The sequence below is a fragment of the Miniopterus schreibersii genome (assembly GCF_964146895.1).
Source record: "Miniopterus schreibersii genome assembly, chromosome: 16".
NCBI lineage: Eukaryota > Metazoa > Chordata > Mammalia > Chiroptera > Miniopteridae > Miniopterus > Miniopterus schreibersii.
The window spans coordinates 22,089,391-22,107,737 of NC_138116.1; the positions used below are offsets into that span (position 1 = coordinate 22,089,391).

Genomic DNA, 18,347 nt, shown 5'->3' on the forward strand with positions numbered 1-18,347 from the left:
TGTGCCACCACCGTAAAAATGTTATATGTGATTATCAATGTTTGCATAGCTTTTGTGCTCTTGCTGTGCTTACATGGTAGAGGAGGGAGGTGTGTACTGGATTTAAAGTGTGTGTGTGTGTGTATGTGTAAATTATTTCTAGTGTGTGCAAATTGAAAAAGTCACTTTATATGATTGATGGGCATAATTTGTGCCCTCCAGGCCAAAATATAAATGAAACCCCAGATATTTTGTTGGTTATCAAGACCTGGAGGTTTGAGTTGTTATTTATTTATTTATTTAAAATGTATCTTTATTGTTGAAAGTATTACAGATGTCCCCTTTTTCCTCCCATTGATCCCTTCCACCCCCCCCCCCCAGGCCTTCCCCATACCAATGTCTGTGTCCATGGGTTATGCTTATAAACACATAAGTTCTTTGATTAATCTCTCCCTACCCACTCCCCCACCCCCACCTTCCCCCTGAGATCCCTCGGTCTGTACCATGCTTCTATGTCTCTGGATCTATTTTGTTCATCAGTTTATTTTGTTTATTACATTCCACATATGAGTGAGATCATGTGGTGCTTGTCCTTCTCTGGCTTATTTCATTTAGCATAAAACTCTCCAGTTCCCTCCAAGCTCTCCTGAAGGATAAGAGATCCTTCTTTTTTACAGCTGCATAATATTCCGTGGTATAAATGTACCACAGCTTCTTTATCCACTCATCTACTGATGGGAACTTGGGCTATTTCCAGATCTTAGCTATTGTAAATTGCGCTGCTCTGAACATAGAGGTACATAAGTTCTTTCTGATTGGTGTTTCAGATCTCTTAGGATATATTCCTAGAAGTGGGATTACTGGGTCAAATGCAGTTCAATTTTTAATTTTTTGAGGAAACTCCATCTACAAGAGATGTCTGAGATTTTGCTGCCTATGTTTTCTTCTAGGATTTTTATGGTTTCATGTCTTACATTCATGTCTTTTATCCATTTTGCATTTATTTTTGTATATGGTGTAAATTGGTGGTCTAGTTTCATTTTTTTTTGCATGTACATGTCTTAATTTTCCCAACACCATTTATTGAAGATACTGTCTTTACTCCATTGTATGTTCTTGCCTCCTTTGTCAAATATTAATTGAATGTAATGGCTTGGGTTGATTTCTGGGTTCTTTGTTCTGTTTCACTGATCTATATGTTTGTTCTTTTCTTTCTATTTCTACTTCTAATTACAGCAGTTCCTTTAACATTTCCTGCAGTGCTGGTTTGGTGGTGATAAACTCCTTTAGCCTTTTTTTTTTTTTTTGGTCTGGGAAGCTCTTTATTTCACCATCTAGCTTGAACGATAACAGATCCTTGTTTTGCATTACCTTGAATACTTCATGCCATTCCCTTCTGGCCTGTAGAATTTCTGATGAGAAGTCAACTGACAGCCTTATGGGAGCTCCTTTGTAGGTAACAGATTACTTTACTCTAGCTGCCTTTAAGATTCTCTCTTTGTCTTGAATTCTTGGCATTTTAATTATGATGTGTCTGAGTGTGGGCCTCTTTGGCTTCTTCTTGCTTGGGACTTTCTGTGCCTCCTGAACTTGTGTGACTTTTTCCTTCACCAGGTTAGAGGAGTTTTCTGCCATTATTTATTCAAACAGGTTCTCTAAACCTTGCTTACTTTCAACCTCTTCTGGCACTCCTATAATGCGAATATTGTTATGTTCATGTTGTCCCACAGCTCCCTTAGATTGTCCTCCTGTTTTTAAATTGTTTTTTCTTTTTGGATCTCTGATTGAGTAATTTTTTCTACCCGGTCTTCTAAGTCACCGATCCTATCCTCAGCTTCCTCTAATCTGCTGCTTATTCCTTCCAATGTATTCTTTATTTCTACTATGTCATTCTTAATTTCCTTCATAGTTTCCATATTTTTTTTCATGCTGTTGAGCATCCTTACAATCAGTATTCTGAACTCTATATCTGATAGATTGCTTATCTCCATTGCATTTAGCTCTTTTTCTAGAGACTTCTCTTGTTCTTTCATTTGGGGCTTTTGTCTCCCCATTTTGGTTGCCTGTTTGGGTTTGTTTCTATGTATTAGGTAGATCTGCTAGGACTCTCAGTCTTTTTGGAGGGTCTCTGATGCAGGCCAATGTTAGACACAGTTTGTGACTGGCCCTGAGTACCCTGTTTGGAGCTATCAACATTACCTTTGGCTTGAGGTCTCCTCTTCTGGGGCTGGGTGTGTTTGGACAGGACCAAGATGCACACCAAAGTCTACTTTTCTCTGAGGTCCACCTCTGGCTGTAGGCTGATTAATCTGATTCTCTTAATGAGCCTCAGGCTGTAGAAACTCCACAGGGTGGGGTGGCTGATTGTTATCAGTCTCTTAAGGAGCTTCTTTGGGTAGGGCGAGAGGTTTACCAGTAGGGTGGGGCAATTGCTTCCACCACCCCCCCAGGCAAAAGCAGCAAAATGTCTGAGAAAGATGTCCTCTGTAAGATGGGGGAAAGACCCAGCACAGGGATCCAGAGGGGTGCTCTCTGATCTCTATCTCGAGAGCCCACAACCCTAGATTCTCCTCAACAGCTCCAGTCTACTCTGCCCTTCCTCTGCTGGAGCCCAAGGTGAGTGGTTGCACACAAAACTTTGTGTGCTGGCTTTTTAACAGGGTGCCTGCAGTTCCAGCCATCTCTCCCTGGCAGACAGAAACCCTGTTCCTTTCTCAGTTCTGGTGCTCTTGGCTGGGAAAGCCAGCCTGGGGTTTAGGCCCCAGAGTTCTGAGTGGGAACCCCCCACAACTGAGATATCCCTCTGGACCTTCAGCTGCCGTCTGTGGGAGCCCAGCCTTCTTGTGCCTCCGCACTTCCAACCAGTCCTTCTATGTGGTCTCCACTTTTCCTCCTTGGTTATGAGGGTGCTCTCCAGCTCATCTTCAGTTGCAGTTAATTATTCAGGATGGTTTTTCTATATTTTAGTTGTAATTCCAGTTTGGTCCTGGGAGAGTGTCAGTGTAGCTTCCACTCAGTCCACCACCATCTTTAAGGTGTGAGTTTTTAATGTCCTGAAACATGCCTTCTCCACATTTCCTATGCCTCATTTTTAGATCAATGATACAATTTCCCCCCCCTTGTATCTCTAATGAGAGTGAAATATAAATTCTAAGTTAAAATCTTTCCGTCTCTTGGAAACCCTCAGTGATTATACTTCAGAGTAGGGTCAACCAAGCTGTGGAAGGCTTTTCTTCTGAGATATGGAAATTTGTCATTCATTCATTCATTTAAAAAAAATTTATTGGGGTGACATCAGTTAATTAAATTATATACATTCCAAGTGTACAATTCTATTATACATTATCTGTATATTGCATCATGTGCCCACCACCCAAAGTCAAATCTTCTTCCATCACCATATATTTGACCCTCTTTATCTTTCATTACTTATCTTGTCTACTTTTTTCCTTTCACATATTGTTTAGCTTTTTCTTTAAATCCACAAAAATATTTATAATAACTATTTGAAAATTCTTGTCTGCTAATTCTAACATCTGTGTATCTAGGGACCTATTTTTATTGGCTTCTTTTTCTCTTAATTATGGTTGACATTTTCCAGCTTCATATGTCTGACAATTTTTAATTATATGCTACTCATTCTGATATATTTTAGGAAATCTTGATTATATTGCAGAGTTTTGAGTGTTGAGTCTTGCTCTGACAGGAAGTTAAATCACTGGAAGTTCCTCTTGATCCTCTTAGGCTTGGCTTTTTATATTTTTCCAGGGCAGGTATAATTTGGTGTGTTCTTTACTTAAGGTTGTGATCCTTACTCTTTTGGTGTGTCTTTCTGGAACATTGATTGAATGCCTGAGGTACTCATAGAGCTTTGTCCACTCCAGGCAGGCTGGCACTTCAATGTCTGTTTGTCCTGAATGACTTCTGGTATCTCCGTTTAGCTCTTTATCCTGCAGCAGCCATTCTCTTCTAGCCTTATGGAGTTTCACCCTGTGTGCATTGCAACCCAGGTCTCTGCAAGTACTTGATAAGAACTTTTACACAGACTCCTGCACCCTCCCTCATACGTCTTCTTCCTTTCTAGAACCTGTTGTGCAAATTCCAGCTGCCTAAACTCTATTTATTTAGATATGCCACTTATGCCTCAAGCTTGATATATCTAGAGTAGAACACAGTATTTCTTTTAAAAATTCTCTCCTCTTTCTCTACTCCTTTCTCTCCAACTCTCTGCTCAGCTGGTGACATACCATGACTGCCTAGTCTTTCTTTGACTCCCTCTTTGACCACTAACTCGTGAATTTGTGTTTGACTATATCTTTCTCCTCTTTATCACCATGGCAGTAATCTTAATTTCTTCATTGTTCTCAATTTTATAGTAGCACAGCACTTTACTAATGCTACTTGTAGAACACTTTTTATTTTACTTTAATACAATGCCTGGCATTCAATAAATAATTGTTAATTGTATGAAGGAATGAATGGGTAGTTAGTGTGTATGTATCTGCCTCACCTGCTAGACTGTCAGCTCATTTTGGGCAGGGACAATAAAATGCAGAACATACAGTAGATATTCAAATAATAGAAATTCAATAATGACATTAATTTTCTTAATGTCATTAATTTTTTGCATAAATAGGTCAGGTCACCTAGATTAGTTGATATGTTATACCATATTTGATCTTCAGATTATGTTCAGTATTTCCCAACCTATTATATACCATTTTTGAAAGGACAAGTCAGAGAAAGTCTACTTTCATGTGTGCCAATATAGAGACCATCTTATATGCAAGATCATTTAGTTTTTTTACAAGCACAAAATATTTGGTCTGCTACCAGTTTGAGTTTTACAGATGTCCTCAGTTTTTCTTAAAATGCTGACTTTCGTAGTTAATAAATACATTTAATGAATTAACAGAAAACAAAGTAATTGTAAACATTTGTGCTATGCCAGAAATGTAAAATTTATTAGGATGATCATGAAGAAGCTGCTCGATTTCTAAGAAGATACCACCCAAGGCTGAAAATATAATTCCCAAATACCCAAAGAAAGATACATGTTACTATAAAGGAAGAGAACAACTCCGGGAAACCGCTAGGCAACTACCTGCTCGTATTGTCCTTGATTACTGATATCTGCTACATAGCATTGAACGTCTCTTGGTTTCTTTTTTGGGGGGAGGAGTGGTGTCAGTAATAGTGCCATCCTTGTTCCAACTTCAAAAGCAAAGTCTGTTAGTTGCAGATACTGAGACAGGTGAACAATAAAGCTTGTGGGTAGACTCTTCCAATGTCAGGCACTAAGGGAAGCAGCCATGGATCAGCAGCAGCTTGGGAGGCAGGGCTCACAGCAGGGCTGGGTGCAGGTTGTGAGGTTGATGGTCTCCAGACATGGGGTGGGCTGGCAGGAGTTGAGCAGGAAGCAGGTGGGCACACAGGGCTGAGGAATGTGGCAGGGTGGGGGGCAGTTGTCACAGCAGGTTGGCTCCAGTAACCAAGTCGTGTGTGGGCAGGTGCTGGGCAGGCAGACTCCACAGCGGCAGCATTTGTCAGAGGAGCAGATGGTGGTGGCAGGGCCGGTGGGGACGCTGCAGCAGCAGGGAACACAGCAAGCCATGGCCGTGGGAATCTGTGATTTTTATTGGGTTTCAAGACAGATGAGGTTTCTGAAATGTGAATGTCTCTCCTTGCTCTGGGGTTCTTATATACCCTCCCCAATGGGTGTTGATCCAACCAGAAGGCTTCTTTCCTGGTTCTTGTTTATGTTAGTGTATCCATTTTCCTTTGCTTGGTTTGACATTTAGATGCTCGTTAACAGCCTCTGTTCTCCTAATTAACCTTTTATGTGAGTTCCTGGCTAATTCTGAGCTGATTACTCTTTCTGTTTGTCACTGGAACAGAAGCTTTATGAGGTATCACCAAAGGCTTCTGCTATTAAAAGTCCAACACCAGCCCTGCTGGGGAATATTGCATCATAGTACACCTGTAGTATGAAGGTCTTATCTCTAGTGCTGGTCAGTTTTCATGCTCCTCACCTATATCTGCATCAATTGATCTGATGAAGTAGTCTTGTTTTAAAGAGCTGCACTTCATTTTAGTAACTTTCTTTTAGCTTTGGAATCTTTAAAAAAAAACAATTACTTTTTAAACGATATATTATTGGCATATCACATTGTACTAATTTAGTGTGAGGACTTTTGAAGATCAAGCTTACATTAATATGGAGAAATACACTATTGAGAAATATGGCAGACTTTTAAAAATACCTATTCCATTTTTTAATAGAAAATATTGCATATTTATTAAAAATTTGGACAGTATGGAAATGCATAAAGAAAACAACTCATCCATAATTTTATCCTCTACAGAAATTCTCTATTAATATTTATACACATATCCCTCTACTCATTTTCTGTACATTTATCATTTTATTACATTACTGAAATTATATCATACCTACTGTCTTATAACTTGCCTTCTTGTTTAAACATATATATTTTCATTGTCTTTAAGTATATTTGATGATGTTATTTTTAATGTTTCCTAGCATTCATTATATAATTATACTTCTAAGTTACTTAAAAATTTTACATTAGTATTTATTTTCAACTTTATGATAATTGTGGCAATAGTGAGCAACTGTATATATAAAATTTAATGCACATTTCTGATTATTTCGGGACAGAAATAATTATTGGGAAGAATCATTGGAACAAATATCAATGAACATATTTTAAGGCCTTTGATATCTGTTATCATCCTGGCTCCAGAATGGTTCTGTTTACCCATTTCTTTCTATCTGTGTATTCCCACCAGCTGTGTCTGAGAATTCCTATTTCTCCATACTTTTGATGGATATTTTATTTTAAAATTGTTTGCCAGTTGGTGGGTGGAAAGTGAAATTTTATTATTACTGCATTTTTCTCATAACAAGTTAGGCTAAAACATTCTTTCATATGTACATTGGCCCATTTTTCTTTCTATTGAGAACTGACTTGCTTTCTTTCCTTCACTGTTAAGTGTAGGAAAGTTGAATGTTTAGGTTATACCTTTATGCTGAGTAAAATAATAATTTAAGACCATTACACTCATCTTTAAATGAAATTGCTACCAGTGGAAAATAAAGTTACGGGACCGAGCCGTCTGTTCACATTTGATCTTATTCAGTCCCCCACAGTGTGGTGCATTTTCTCCCCAGGTCACGTATCTGTGGTAAGAAAAACCTGGGCTCTCAGTCCAGGGCACCATTTAGATTGGGGCCTAGCTCAGCCTGGAGGAGGGAGCACAGGGAGGTCATTCTGATGCCCTGGACCGTTGCCACTCAGCCACCACTCACACCCCTAAGCCGGGCTCCCACGCTCCCTCCCTCCTCCAGGCAGGGCTGTGTGACAGTGCGTGACAATGAGCGCCCCGGCCGGGGTCTTTCGGGGGGTGCAGATTGGAGAGGCGCACGTTCGCAGTCGGAGGAGGTCTTTCCTGGTCCCAGGACTGCTCATTACCTTTCTTGTTATGGCAAGTAAGTAACTTTTTGAAACCTTATTTTTTCATCTCTGCAAAATAAGGGTAATACTATCTATCTACATCCTTCCACTCAGAAGGGGACTGGGAGGCTCCTGGGAGAGAAGCTGAGATAAAGTCCATAGACAGCCGTAAAGGGGTACACAGAGGTAAGCTACTGCCATCATTACCTAAGGAAGCTGCAGGTCAGTCTCAGGGTAAGGGAGAGAGACAAGAAACAAAGTGCAAAAGGAAAAATAATAGCTGAAGGTGAGTAAAAGAGCAGCCTTCTAAGGAAATAGCAAAGACTTAGCTGAAAGCTCACACCTACAGTTAGAGAAAACGGCTGGCACAGAAATGAATAAATTTCAGATTTTAAAGAAGTTCTCTACGGCTCTGCTTGGAAGAAAGGATTCGAGATCTCTGCTGGTGCCCCGGGACCTCACTCCCAGATTTATCTTTGTGTCAGTACATGCCAAATTGCTCACTCTTTTACTTAGGACTGATTAATGTTTTTCAGTATTTCAAAAATGCTTTAGTGGACATTTATCAAGCAGCTACCATGTGCCAGGCACTGTGATAAATGCTGGATATACAGCAGTGATCAAAATAGACACCATCCTTGCTCTCATGGAACTTAAGAGTCTGGAAGAAGGTTCATCACACACATGATATATTATTATAAATTACGGTTATTACGCATTTTGATAAGAAGGAAAAAGACTGGATTCTAAGAGCAGAAAAACAATAACCAGAAGGAAATTATTTTGAAATTTTAAGAAAAACACTGGGGCTTGCAGACTCCCGCAATTAGGATTTCATGGTAAAAAGATACCCCTTTCTTATCAGAGTACAGTACGAGCTTGAGTCAGGATGGTAAGGATTATGGAATTGTTACTGTTCTGTGTAGGGTATTATGTTTCCACAGTTAGAAATAAGACTTAAGGTTACACATTAGAAACAGTTGTAAAATAAGTTTATGATAATAAACTCATCTCTTTTATTGAGAAGACTCGCAATTGTTTATTAAAATTAATTTTCTCCGCAGTGGTCAAGAGACCTGAGAATTACTTTCCTTTGTTTATAAATTAGGACACTGAGTCTAAGAGAAGTGAGATAATTTGCCTTAGATGGTCTAGTGACTGACTTGTTCAAAACTAAATATAGGATCTCTTGGGATTGAGCTACCTTTTATGTGGTTTAAAATTAAGTTTAAAGAATGTGTCAGAAGTACTAAGCATACTTTATTTTTAGAAACAAAGGGTATCTTTCTTCTTTTAAGCAAGTGTGGGAAAACCACAGTGACTCCTAAATAGAGGGTAGATTTTCAAGTGCTAAAAATCTACACACAACCCCCACCCAGAACGGGCCCAGTTTTAATTATGCCATTCTATAGGCAATAAGGGTGTCTGTGACAGTGAAGGAAAAAAATTGAAGATTGATGATAAAAAACACAGAAGTAAAATATGATTGTTAGTCTCTTGCTTCAAATCTCGCATTGCTTCGAGGTTACCATCTAGATCCCTTCGTCTGGGGAGCCATGACCCCAGGGCCTTTGCATTTCTTCTCTCCTGCTGGCCTCATCCTCTTCTCCCCATTGTCAGCGCACCCACGACTTAATAAGCTGCTGTTCTCTCTGGAACAGCTGCTCCCCAACCCTGCTGCCTCGTCATCTTTTAATGCTCAGCCTGGGTAGCCTGGAGCTTTCCATAGCTCTCCCTCACCCTGACACTGAATCACCAGATCTGGGCCTTAGTTACTTTTTTGTGTGTGTTTGCATGCTTGCTACTCACAGCTCACTCACAGCAGGAATCACACAGCATTATAATTATATCCATTCAACATACACAGAGCACTAAATCATGATTATAATAACTTCCCCAGGTTTGAGAGGAACTTGAGGGCACCTTAGGTAATCCCTTTTTTTTAAATCTTTATACTTCTAGCATGTATGTGGTTCCTAGCACAGGGGAAGCATGCAAGAAATACTGGCTAAATGAATGGGTAAATGGTCTGAATCCCCGGTGACTGTATCCTGGGTTGTGTCCCATCTACCTCATGGATTCTAAGTTCTGCTCATTTAAAGATGTGCTACTAACAAGCTGTGGGATCCTCTGAGAAAGTCTTCCCTGGAGAGACTGACAGGACAATGAGGACATTTCTTTTTATTTTTTACTTTTTTATTAAATTTTTAAAATTTTTCAGTTATAGTTGATGTGCAATATTATATTAGTTTCAGGTGTACAAACCAGTGGTTAGATTTATATAACTTGCAGAGCGATCACGTCAATAAATCTGGTACCCATCTGGCACTGTACATAGTTATTACAATATTACTGACTATATTTCCTGTGCTGTACTTTACATCCTCATGAGTATTTTGTAACTATCAATTTGTATTTCTTAATCTCTTCACCTTTTACGGCCAGCAACCCAACCCCCTCCCCTCTGACAACTGACAACTGTCTCTATGAGTCTGTTTCTGTTTTGTCCATTTATTTTGTTCTTTTGATTGGCATATAAGTGAAATCATGGTATTTGTCTTTCTCTGTCTGACTTATTTCACTCAGCACAATACCCCCCAGGTCCATCCATGTTGTTGCAAATGGCAAGATTTAATTCTTTTTTAAGGCCTAGTAATATTCCATTATATATGTACCACCTCTTTATCCATTCACCTATTTTTGGCCACTTAGGTTGCTTCCATAGCTTGGCTATTGCATATAATGGTGCAGTGAACATATGGATGTATATGTCTTTTCAAATTAGTGCTTTGGGTTTTTTCATAGAAATACCCAGAAGTGGAATTGCTGGGTCTTTCTTTGTCTCTTTTTATAGTCTTTGTTTTAAAGTCTATTTTGTCTGTTGTTTTTTTCCCGTTTTCATGAAATATTTTTTCCATCCCTTTACTTTCAGTCTGTGTATCTTTCTACCTGAAGTGAGTCTCTCGTAGACAGCCTATGTATGGGTCTTGTGTTCTTACCCATTCAGCCACCCTATGTCTTTTGATTACAGCATTTAATCAATTTGCATTTAAAGTAGTTGTTGATAGATATGCATTTATTTCCATTTTATTATTCATATTCTCTTTCCTCCTCCCCCTCGTCCTTCCTCGTGCTGGGGAGCCTAGGGTAGGGCTGGGACTCCACACTCCTCAGGGGGCACCTCTGCACCTGAGATATTCCTCCTGGTTTTCAATGGCCACACATGGGGGTGGGGCCAGCTCCTTCTGAGTCTCAGCCCCTCCTACCTGTCCCCCTGTGGCTTCTGTATATCCTTAGTTATAAGACTTCTGTTGAGCTAGACTTCAGGTGGTCTTCAGCGATGGTTGTTCTGTAGTTTAGTTGTAATTTTGATGTAGTCTTGGTAGGATGCGAGTACCGCATTTACCTACTCTGCCGTCTTGACCAGAAGTCACACTGGGGACATTTAAAAACATGTTTATTTGAAGGCATTTGCTTCCCCCCTTCCTTGCCCTACCTTTTGTCTTTTTCGCATGCACTGTTCTGGTTTTAGTTCACTGCTTTTTCAGATTTTGACTTGTGCCTTTATATATGTGCATGTAATATATATAATATGCCATATTACATATGTTATATATGTAACATGTTGTATATGTAATGTTTTGTGTGTAATATATATAATCTCTTAAGGCTTAGAAAAGGATAATCTGCTTGAGAAAAATTAAGCAGGTTGGTAAAGTGAAGTAGTAGATTAAACCATGTTCAGTCAGGGTTTTGGCTCTAGTTCTCAGCTTTCCACCTGAAAAGTATTGGCATTGTATTGATTACTGGGGTAGGACCTCTGTCCTGGGTATGGTGTGGGTAGAAAGATATATTCCTAGTGCCCTGCTGTTAGAGTTGACCACCTGAAGTTTTCTCTAAGGGAAAATGAAGTAAAAATTGGTAGGCCCACTAAATCACCCAGGTCTTAGAATTGAGTACCTGCCACTTTTAATCTATGCACCAATATATCTTTTTCTGTTACAATTGGATATGATGACTTTGTTAAGATTCTTACACTTGTTATTTCTCGTGCATATTTTAATTTAATGTCATAAATGTGTTCATTAAGCTCTCTTAGCTCTGGAGCTCTGTGATGTGGTAGAAATAATTGGGCTTTAAAGTCACACGTGCAAGGAACTGAATTCTGGATTTCTCAGTAACTTTATGACTTTGAGAATGTTGAATAACTCTTCAAGCTTCATTTTTCTCATCTATTAGTGCTATTTTAAGGATTACATGAGTTAATATGTATAACTTACCTAGCGAAGTATAGGTAAATAAATGTTGGCTCACCCCCAAAATTGTATTTCTCTAAGTAAGAGGAGAGAGAAGGTGACCCTAACAGTTAATAAGTCATGTTCGTAAGCTGGTTTCAGTCATTCCTCTCTAATAGATTCTTTTTAAAAAAACAAAATAATCATGTTATCTTTATCTTTTTTTAAAAAATGAAAGAAATATACAAAAAACACGCAGAGCACATCTTGCCAGAGAAACAAAGTTTATTGGAAAACCCATTAAGAATTTATTTTCCTCTATGACAAGACCCCATATAGGAAATGGGATCCAAGAAGCAACATGGCCAAGAAAATATTGCCTGAGATCTCACAAATGGCAGTATATTTTGATAATAGGTGATATTCACTGCCCAAATGAACCAAATGATTATTCAGCCAAATAACCGTAACACTTTTTTTTAAACTTTCCATTAAAATGAAAGGTAGGTTTTCCATATTTGGGCCATCTGATCTGCCTCAACATCTGATAAGCTACTGAGACAAAGGAATGCTGAACAGACAGCTCCCGGGTTCCTCCTTGTCAGGTGCCGGGGGAAGCAGCCCTGGATCAGCAGCAGCTTGGGAGGCAGGGCTCACAGCAGGGCTGGGTGCAGGTTGTGAGGTTGATGGTCTCCAGACATGGGGTGGGCTGGCAGGAGTTGAGCAGGAAGCAGGTGGGCACACAGGGCTGAGGAATGTGGCAGGGTGGGGGGCAGTTGTCACAGCAGGTTGGCTCCAGTAACCAAGTCGTGTGTGGGCAGGTGCTGGGCAGGCAGACTCCACAGCGGCAGCATTTGTCAGAGGAGCAGATGGTGGTGGCAGGGCCGGTGGGGACGCTGCAGCAGCAGGGAACACAGCAAGCCATGGCCGTGGGAAGCTGGGGTGCTTTTGGTTTTTCAGAAAGAGAGATGAGGTTTCTGAGATGCAAATGTCTCCTCTGGCTTTGGGGCTCTTATATACTCTCCCCGATTGGGTGTTGGTCCAACCAGAAGCTTCCTCTTTTTGTTTATGCCGCTCTGCTCTTTCCCACTAAGGTTATCTAATCATTTTGGTATTTACTTGTCCATTAAAAGTTCCTGCCCTTATTAAAGTAATCATGTTTTAGACTCAGAGCCTTGTCATTTTTGTCATAAGATGTTTACATTTTATCTTCACTGGGTCCTGGCATGTGAAATCCTACATAAATTATGGATCATCAGACCAAGTGACAATTCAGCTATAGTTTCAGAGGCAATGACTGTATGCATCTCAGAAATATTTATTCAGGTTCTATTGAGCAAGCAGGGTGACATCCAGAAAGGAATAAAATAAAACCTCTTTTTTTATTATTTTTAATAAACCTATAGTGAGTTTCCAAAGGTGATGTTACTCTGTGGTGTTTTTAAAAATTTTACTGTACTTTTTATTGTTATTTTATTATTTTTTGCTATTGACACTATTACAGATGTCCCCCATTTTCTGCCTCTTTCCCTCCCTCCCCTCAAGCCCCTCCCCCTCCTCTGGCCTTCACCACCCTGTCATCGGTGTCCATGCAGGGATGTTCTTTTTTTTTTTTTTTTAAAACGTATCTTTATTGATTTCAGAGAGAGGAAGGGAGAGGGAGAGGGAGAGGGAGAGAAACATCAATGATGAGAGAGTCATTGACCGAGCTTCATGTATTTTATTGTCCAGACAATTTTCTTCACATATTTACGTATCCTGTTGAGGCCTCCTTTTGGCTGAGATTTATGTTGATGTCATCAGAAAGTATACTTCTGCTGGACACATTCATAGGTTCACGATGTATGCATGTGTCAGGAGCTGTTGGGTAATCATAGCACTAAACGTTGAGACAGTACTTGGTTTGGGGAGCAGAGGTGGTTATTTCATTTTAAAGTAAAGGGGCCCATGACAGCATTTTTTCTCTTCTCATTAGAAATCATCTTTCAAATCAGAAAGAACACTTCTGTAAAACCGAAGGCACAGAGTGAGAACATTTTCTTCCAGAGCTTCTCATTCAAGACCCTTCCCTGAGCAGCCCTTAATGATGATTGCAGTCCCATGGGGCAGTGTGGGCAACTCTTTGAAATGTCTCTGGCTAGCGGCGAGGTGCTTCACACTCACAGGGCTGGGTGCAGGCTATGACAGATCGCGCTCAGGTTTGCAGTAGGGTGGCCGCTGTGGATCTGCCAGGCAGTGACACTAGGAATCAGGAACGCAGCAGGGTCGGGGGCAGGTGTCACAGCCGGTGGGCTGAAGAAGGCTAATCTCATGTGGGCAGCTGCTGGGAAGGTTGTTTCCAAATTGACAGTCTTTCCTTGTTTTTCATCACCTGGGCAGATCTGTGGTATACTGCTCAGCTATTTTGTAGGGTACATGCTGTTTTTAATCTTATTGAACAGATGAGGAATCTGAGGCATAGAGCAGTTAAATGACATAACCAAGGACCCATAACTACTAAGTGGTAGGGTGTGACAGCCTAGTTTCAGAGACCTCTCTCTTGGCCATTGTGTAGGGGGCATTGCCCTGACTAGAGTGTAGGCTGCATGTTGCCGCCAAGACTAGTGGCAAGTAAGATTTGTGAAAATGACTCTACTAGCTTATTGAGGGGCTTCAGAATCACACTGAAGAACTTAGCCTTGATTCAGTAAAAACAGAAATCTTGAGTCGTCCTAGAGTTTTGAGCAATAATTTAAACAATTTCAGGGTCAGGAGCCTGATCTGACAGGAATATTGTTTGGGTGGAGGAAGGGGTGGAGAATACTTGACTCAAGGTCAACTAGGAGTATGCCTGTTATCAGGGGTGTGGTGATCAGGGCCAGAGGCACCGAAGGTGGAAGGAAAGATGCCAGGAACAGTTTGAAAGAAAAAGGAAATGACTTGGTTTTCTAGTCTATTCTCAAGGATAAACAATTATTAACTTTAAGGGTAGTTTGTCTTTACCTTGAACTAGGTTATTAGAACTTATCAGAAAAGACTCTGCATTTCATTGCAAGGTTAAAGACCCAGTCAGTAATTTTCCTGTTCTGATATTGTTAGTCAATATTTAAAGTCTGACTTAAAAAAAAAAAAAAAAAGATGATTTGTTTTCACCTTAGAAATGCAAACAGTTTTTTCTAGGCTCATTGTATACACTAGTTTTTGTCTTAAACCACAGAGAAAGCTGAGTTACTATGTATAACCAAATACACAATTTAGAGGAATGGTAGAGAATGTATTGCCAAGGGGCATCTAGTTTCTTCTGGGTAGAGAGCCATGTATAACCCGATATCTGTCTGCTGAGGAGGCAGATACTTTGGTGAAGGGGAAGGAGAAGGGACTTTGGATTCAGGCCATTTTAGGTTTAATCCCTTCTCTGTCACTGACTGTATAACTTTGGCAAGAAACTTTTCCAGCCTCAGTTTCCTCATCTGTAAGGTGAGGAGAATACTGGTAGGTACCTCTTAGTGTTTTTGTTAGAAATAAATGAGGTAATGCACCTAAAGCACCTACTTGAGTGCCCAGCAGATTCACTAAATGTTAGCTATACGAATAAAAGCAGGAAAAGTAATAAGGTGGGATGGGGTTGGATAGTGGCATGGAGTACTTGTTACTTAAAATGCTTCTGGATAATCTAGAACCATAGAATGTCAAAACTAAGGTGACTTTAGAGAGGATCTGGTCAACCAGCCCATTTTACTGCTTTAAGACCTGAGACCGAAAGAGATCAAGTGACTTGCTCAGAGTTGTAGGGTCAGCCCGAGGCAGAGCCGGGACTAGGATACCCATCTCTTGGTTTCCAGGTGGGGCTTTTTAACTAGCTAAAGGAACTTGAATGCCTAAAGGCCCACAGAGGTAGTAATAGGAGACTTAGAATTATTTTCAGTATTCAAAATAAAGTCTAAATATTTATCCCTTACAAAGATGTGAAAAAACATCAAACATTTTTGCTTTTGACTAAAAAAGAGGTGACTTGGCACAGTAACAATAGTTATATTAATCTTAAGACTCTCACTTATACTTATAAATGTATTTATGAATAAAAATGAAGGAATGACTAAATTATTATTTTAAAAAGCTGGAAAGGCTCAGTTGGTTGAGTGTCATCCTGTGCACCTAAAGGCTGCCAGTTCGATAGCCCTTCAGGACATGTGCAGAAGGCAACTGATCAATGTTTCTCACATCAATGCTTTTCTCTCTCTCTCTCTTTTCCTCTCTCTAAGCATGTCCTCAGGTGAGGATTTAAAAAAAAAAAAAGCCATTTTGAAAAACACACACAACATTTTTCAAGAAATAAAAGGATGCCTTTTGGTGACAAAGCTGGGAACCAGTGTGTGGCAGTAATGGTGAGAGTCTCTCGCTGTGACTGGAGTGCTTCTGTGGATGCTTTGGGTCATTTGATCCTCACAGTAATCCTGGGACACAAGGAGAGAAGAGAGCATTATTTCTACTGCAATAATGAGGAAACAGGCTGAGAGTGAAGCGAATGGCCCAAAATCCCATGGAAAATCCACGAAAATACACAACTAGGCTGCATTCTGGGTACTTCTTGCAAAAACTTTACTATACTTGGATTTTTCCAGGCCACCCTAGGAGATGAATTAATGGTCATCATAATTCATTGATGTTTTGTTGTAGGAGGAAATGTGTGTTTTTATTCCCATAATTATGTATTTTTGTTGTATGGAGAGGACTGCACTATAGTCTGATGTTTTCAGTTTATTTCAGTGACATGCTATTATATGTCATTTGGACTAGTAAGTTTCTAAATATAGTTATGACCAATGGAAGCCAAGCCTAATTTGAGGAAATAAGGAATACTCAATAAATGCTAATATTCATTCCAGACTGATTTTCCTAGAAGACAAGATATATAAAGAAATATTTCTATTTTTTCCAAAATTATGTAGCATTTTAACTTGAAATTTCATTGGTGACTATGACTAATGGAATTAAATTTATTTCTACACACTAGCAAAATGATCAGTTTGTTTTATCAGTTAAGAAGGAAAGAAAGAAAAATCAATTTTAGGGGTAATGAAAATGAAATAAAATATTTAAAAAACATTATATTAATCTCTAGGCTCCAGAGTAGTATTTGGTGCAGTGGTTGTCTTAAAAATATATTTATTGAATGAAAAGACCCTCCAAAATGACCTACTGAATTTTTTACTTTTTAACCTACCACAAAGAGCCAGTATCTAATTACTGGACGATTCCACCATGAAAGCTCTCATTCTGCTGGGGGTAAATCTTGGGGAGTAGGATGACCTGCTGTTCAGGTCTAGGTAGGCATTCTACTTTCCCTAAAAGGAATATGGAATAAATCATCACAAGGCCATATTTGCTAAGCCAGAATGAAGTTTATTAATGAATAATCAAAGTGGTTATTTCTCAAAGAGCAGTAGAATAGCCTAAAAGACAGATAAAAGGTTTCCAAGTCGCCCCAAAGGAGGAAAGAAGAGGTTGGACTAATTGATGAAAATGTGGCCCAGCGAAAGGTCTAGAGTTCGCCTGCGGTAGGCAGCAGCCGGCGTTGAGGGCTGGGTGATGTGGAGGACGCTGAGCAGCACATCACTGACCCTGTGCGGAGACCTGGCTGCCTAACAGCAGGGCTCACAGGGACTGTCACAGCAGGGCTGCACGCAGGTCGTCAGGTTGATCCCGCACAGTCCGGGAGTTGGGTGGCAAGTGTTGAGCAGCCAGCAAGTGGGCACATAGGTGTCAGGCATACAGCAGGGTGGGGGGCAGGTGTCACAGCAGGTGGGCTGAAGGAGGCTGATGTCGTGTGGGCAGGTGCTGGGCAGGCAGACTCCACAGCGGCAGCATTTGTCAGAGGAGCAGATGGTGGTGGCGGGGCCGGTGGGGACGCTGCAGCAGCAGGGAACACAGCAAGCCATGGTGTCAAGATTTGGGTTTTTGTTGGGTTGAGGAGAGAAGTCTCTTAGTGTCTCAATGCTTCTCTCTCCTGCCCTGGCTCTTATATACCCACCCCCCTGGGCGTCAACCTATTAGCAAGATTTTCTTCCCCATGTTTCAGTTTATAGCTATCTCCATAAAAACCATCTAATTACTTAAGTGTTTATTACCTAAGACACACTCCTCACCTCATAAAAGGGGGTTAGTTTGTTTTGCTGTCCAATTGGGACTCTTCACGTTGGCTGTTTGTCACAGCACGAGCGTCTCATTTCTGCCTTCAAAGGCACCAAGCGATTGTCTCCTAATTGTTGCGTATCAGTCACGACGGCCTGGAATGCCGGCTGTCTTCAGATCCCACACACGATTTTTGCCTTCTTTTCAGATGAAGCGATAAATAGGCTTTTATATCACCCTTCTACCCAGCACCCAAAGATTCTATGTGATAATTTTGGTGTTGTGGCTAAAAAAGTGATAAGATTTGTAGATTTATACTTCGTGGCTCCGAGGAGCTGAATTAAGATGAACAGGTGGCACCTACAGGGAAAGGGCCTCTCCTTCTGTGTGAAGAGGCCCTTTCTTCCAGAGCTGTAACAGACCATGTGCTCTTCCCCTTCGCACTGCTTTGAACTATCGCTTGGCAGGGGCATGTAGATGAGACGTAAGACCTACATGGGTGGCCATGATGAGTGTCCTTTAAAATTCTGTAAAATTCTATGAA

General features: G+C 40.3%; 3 protein-coding genes across 3 annotated transcripts; all 3 read right to left on the reverse strand.

Moving 5' to 3' along the window:
* Positions 1 to 5,296: 5,296 nt before the first annotated feature.
* LOC308568419 (keratin-associated protein 3-3) lies at positions 5,297 to 5,593 on the reverse strand (the record flags this gene model as incomplete). The annotated part of the gene is made up of 1 exon (XM_081161350.1): positions 5,297 to 5,593. One exon carries the CDS (start codon positions 5,591 to 5,593, stop codon positions 5,297 to 5,299), a length of 297 nt encoding a protein of 98 aa, XP_081017476.1.
* A 6,727-nt stretch (positions 5,594 to 12,320) lies between these two features.
* LOC308568421 (keratin-associated protein 3-3) lies at positions 12,321 to 12,617 on the reverse strand (the record flags this gene model as incomplete). The annotated part of the gene is made up of 1 exon (XM_081161352.1): positions 12,321 to 12,617. One exon carries the CDS (start codon positions 12,615 to 12,617, stop codon positions 12,321 to 12,323), a length of 297 nt encoding a protein of 98 aa, XP_081017478.1.
* Positions 12,618 to 17,313: 4,696 nt separating this feature from the next.
* On the reverse strand, positions 17,314 to 17,610 carry KRTAP3-1 (keratin associated protein 3-1; the record flags this gene model as incomplete). The annotated part of the gene is made up of 1 exon (XM_081161351.1): positions 17,314 to 17,610. One exon carries the CDS (start codon positions 17,608 to 17,610, stop codon positions 17,314 to 17,316), a length of 297 nt encoding a protein of 98 aa, XP_081017477.1.
* Between the last annotated feature and the right edge of the window lie 737 nt (positions 17,611 to 18,347).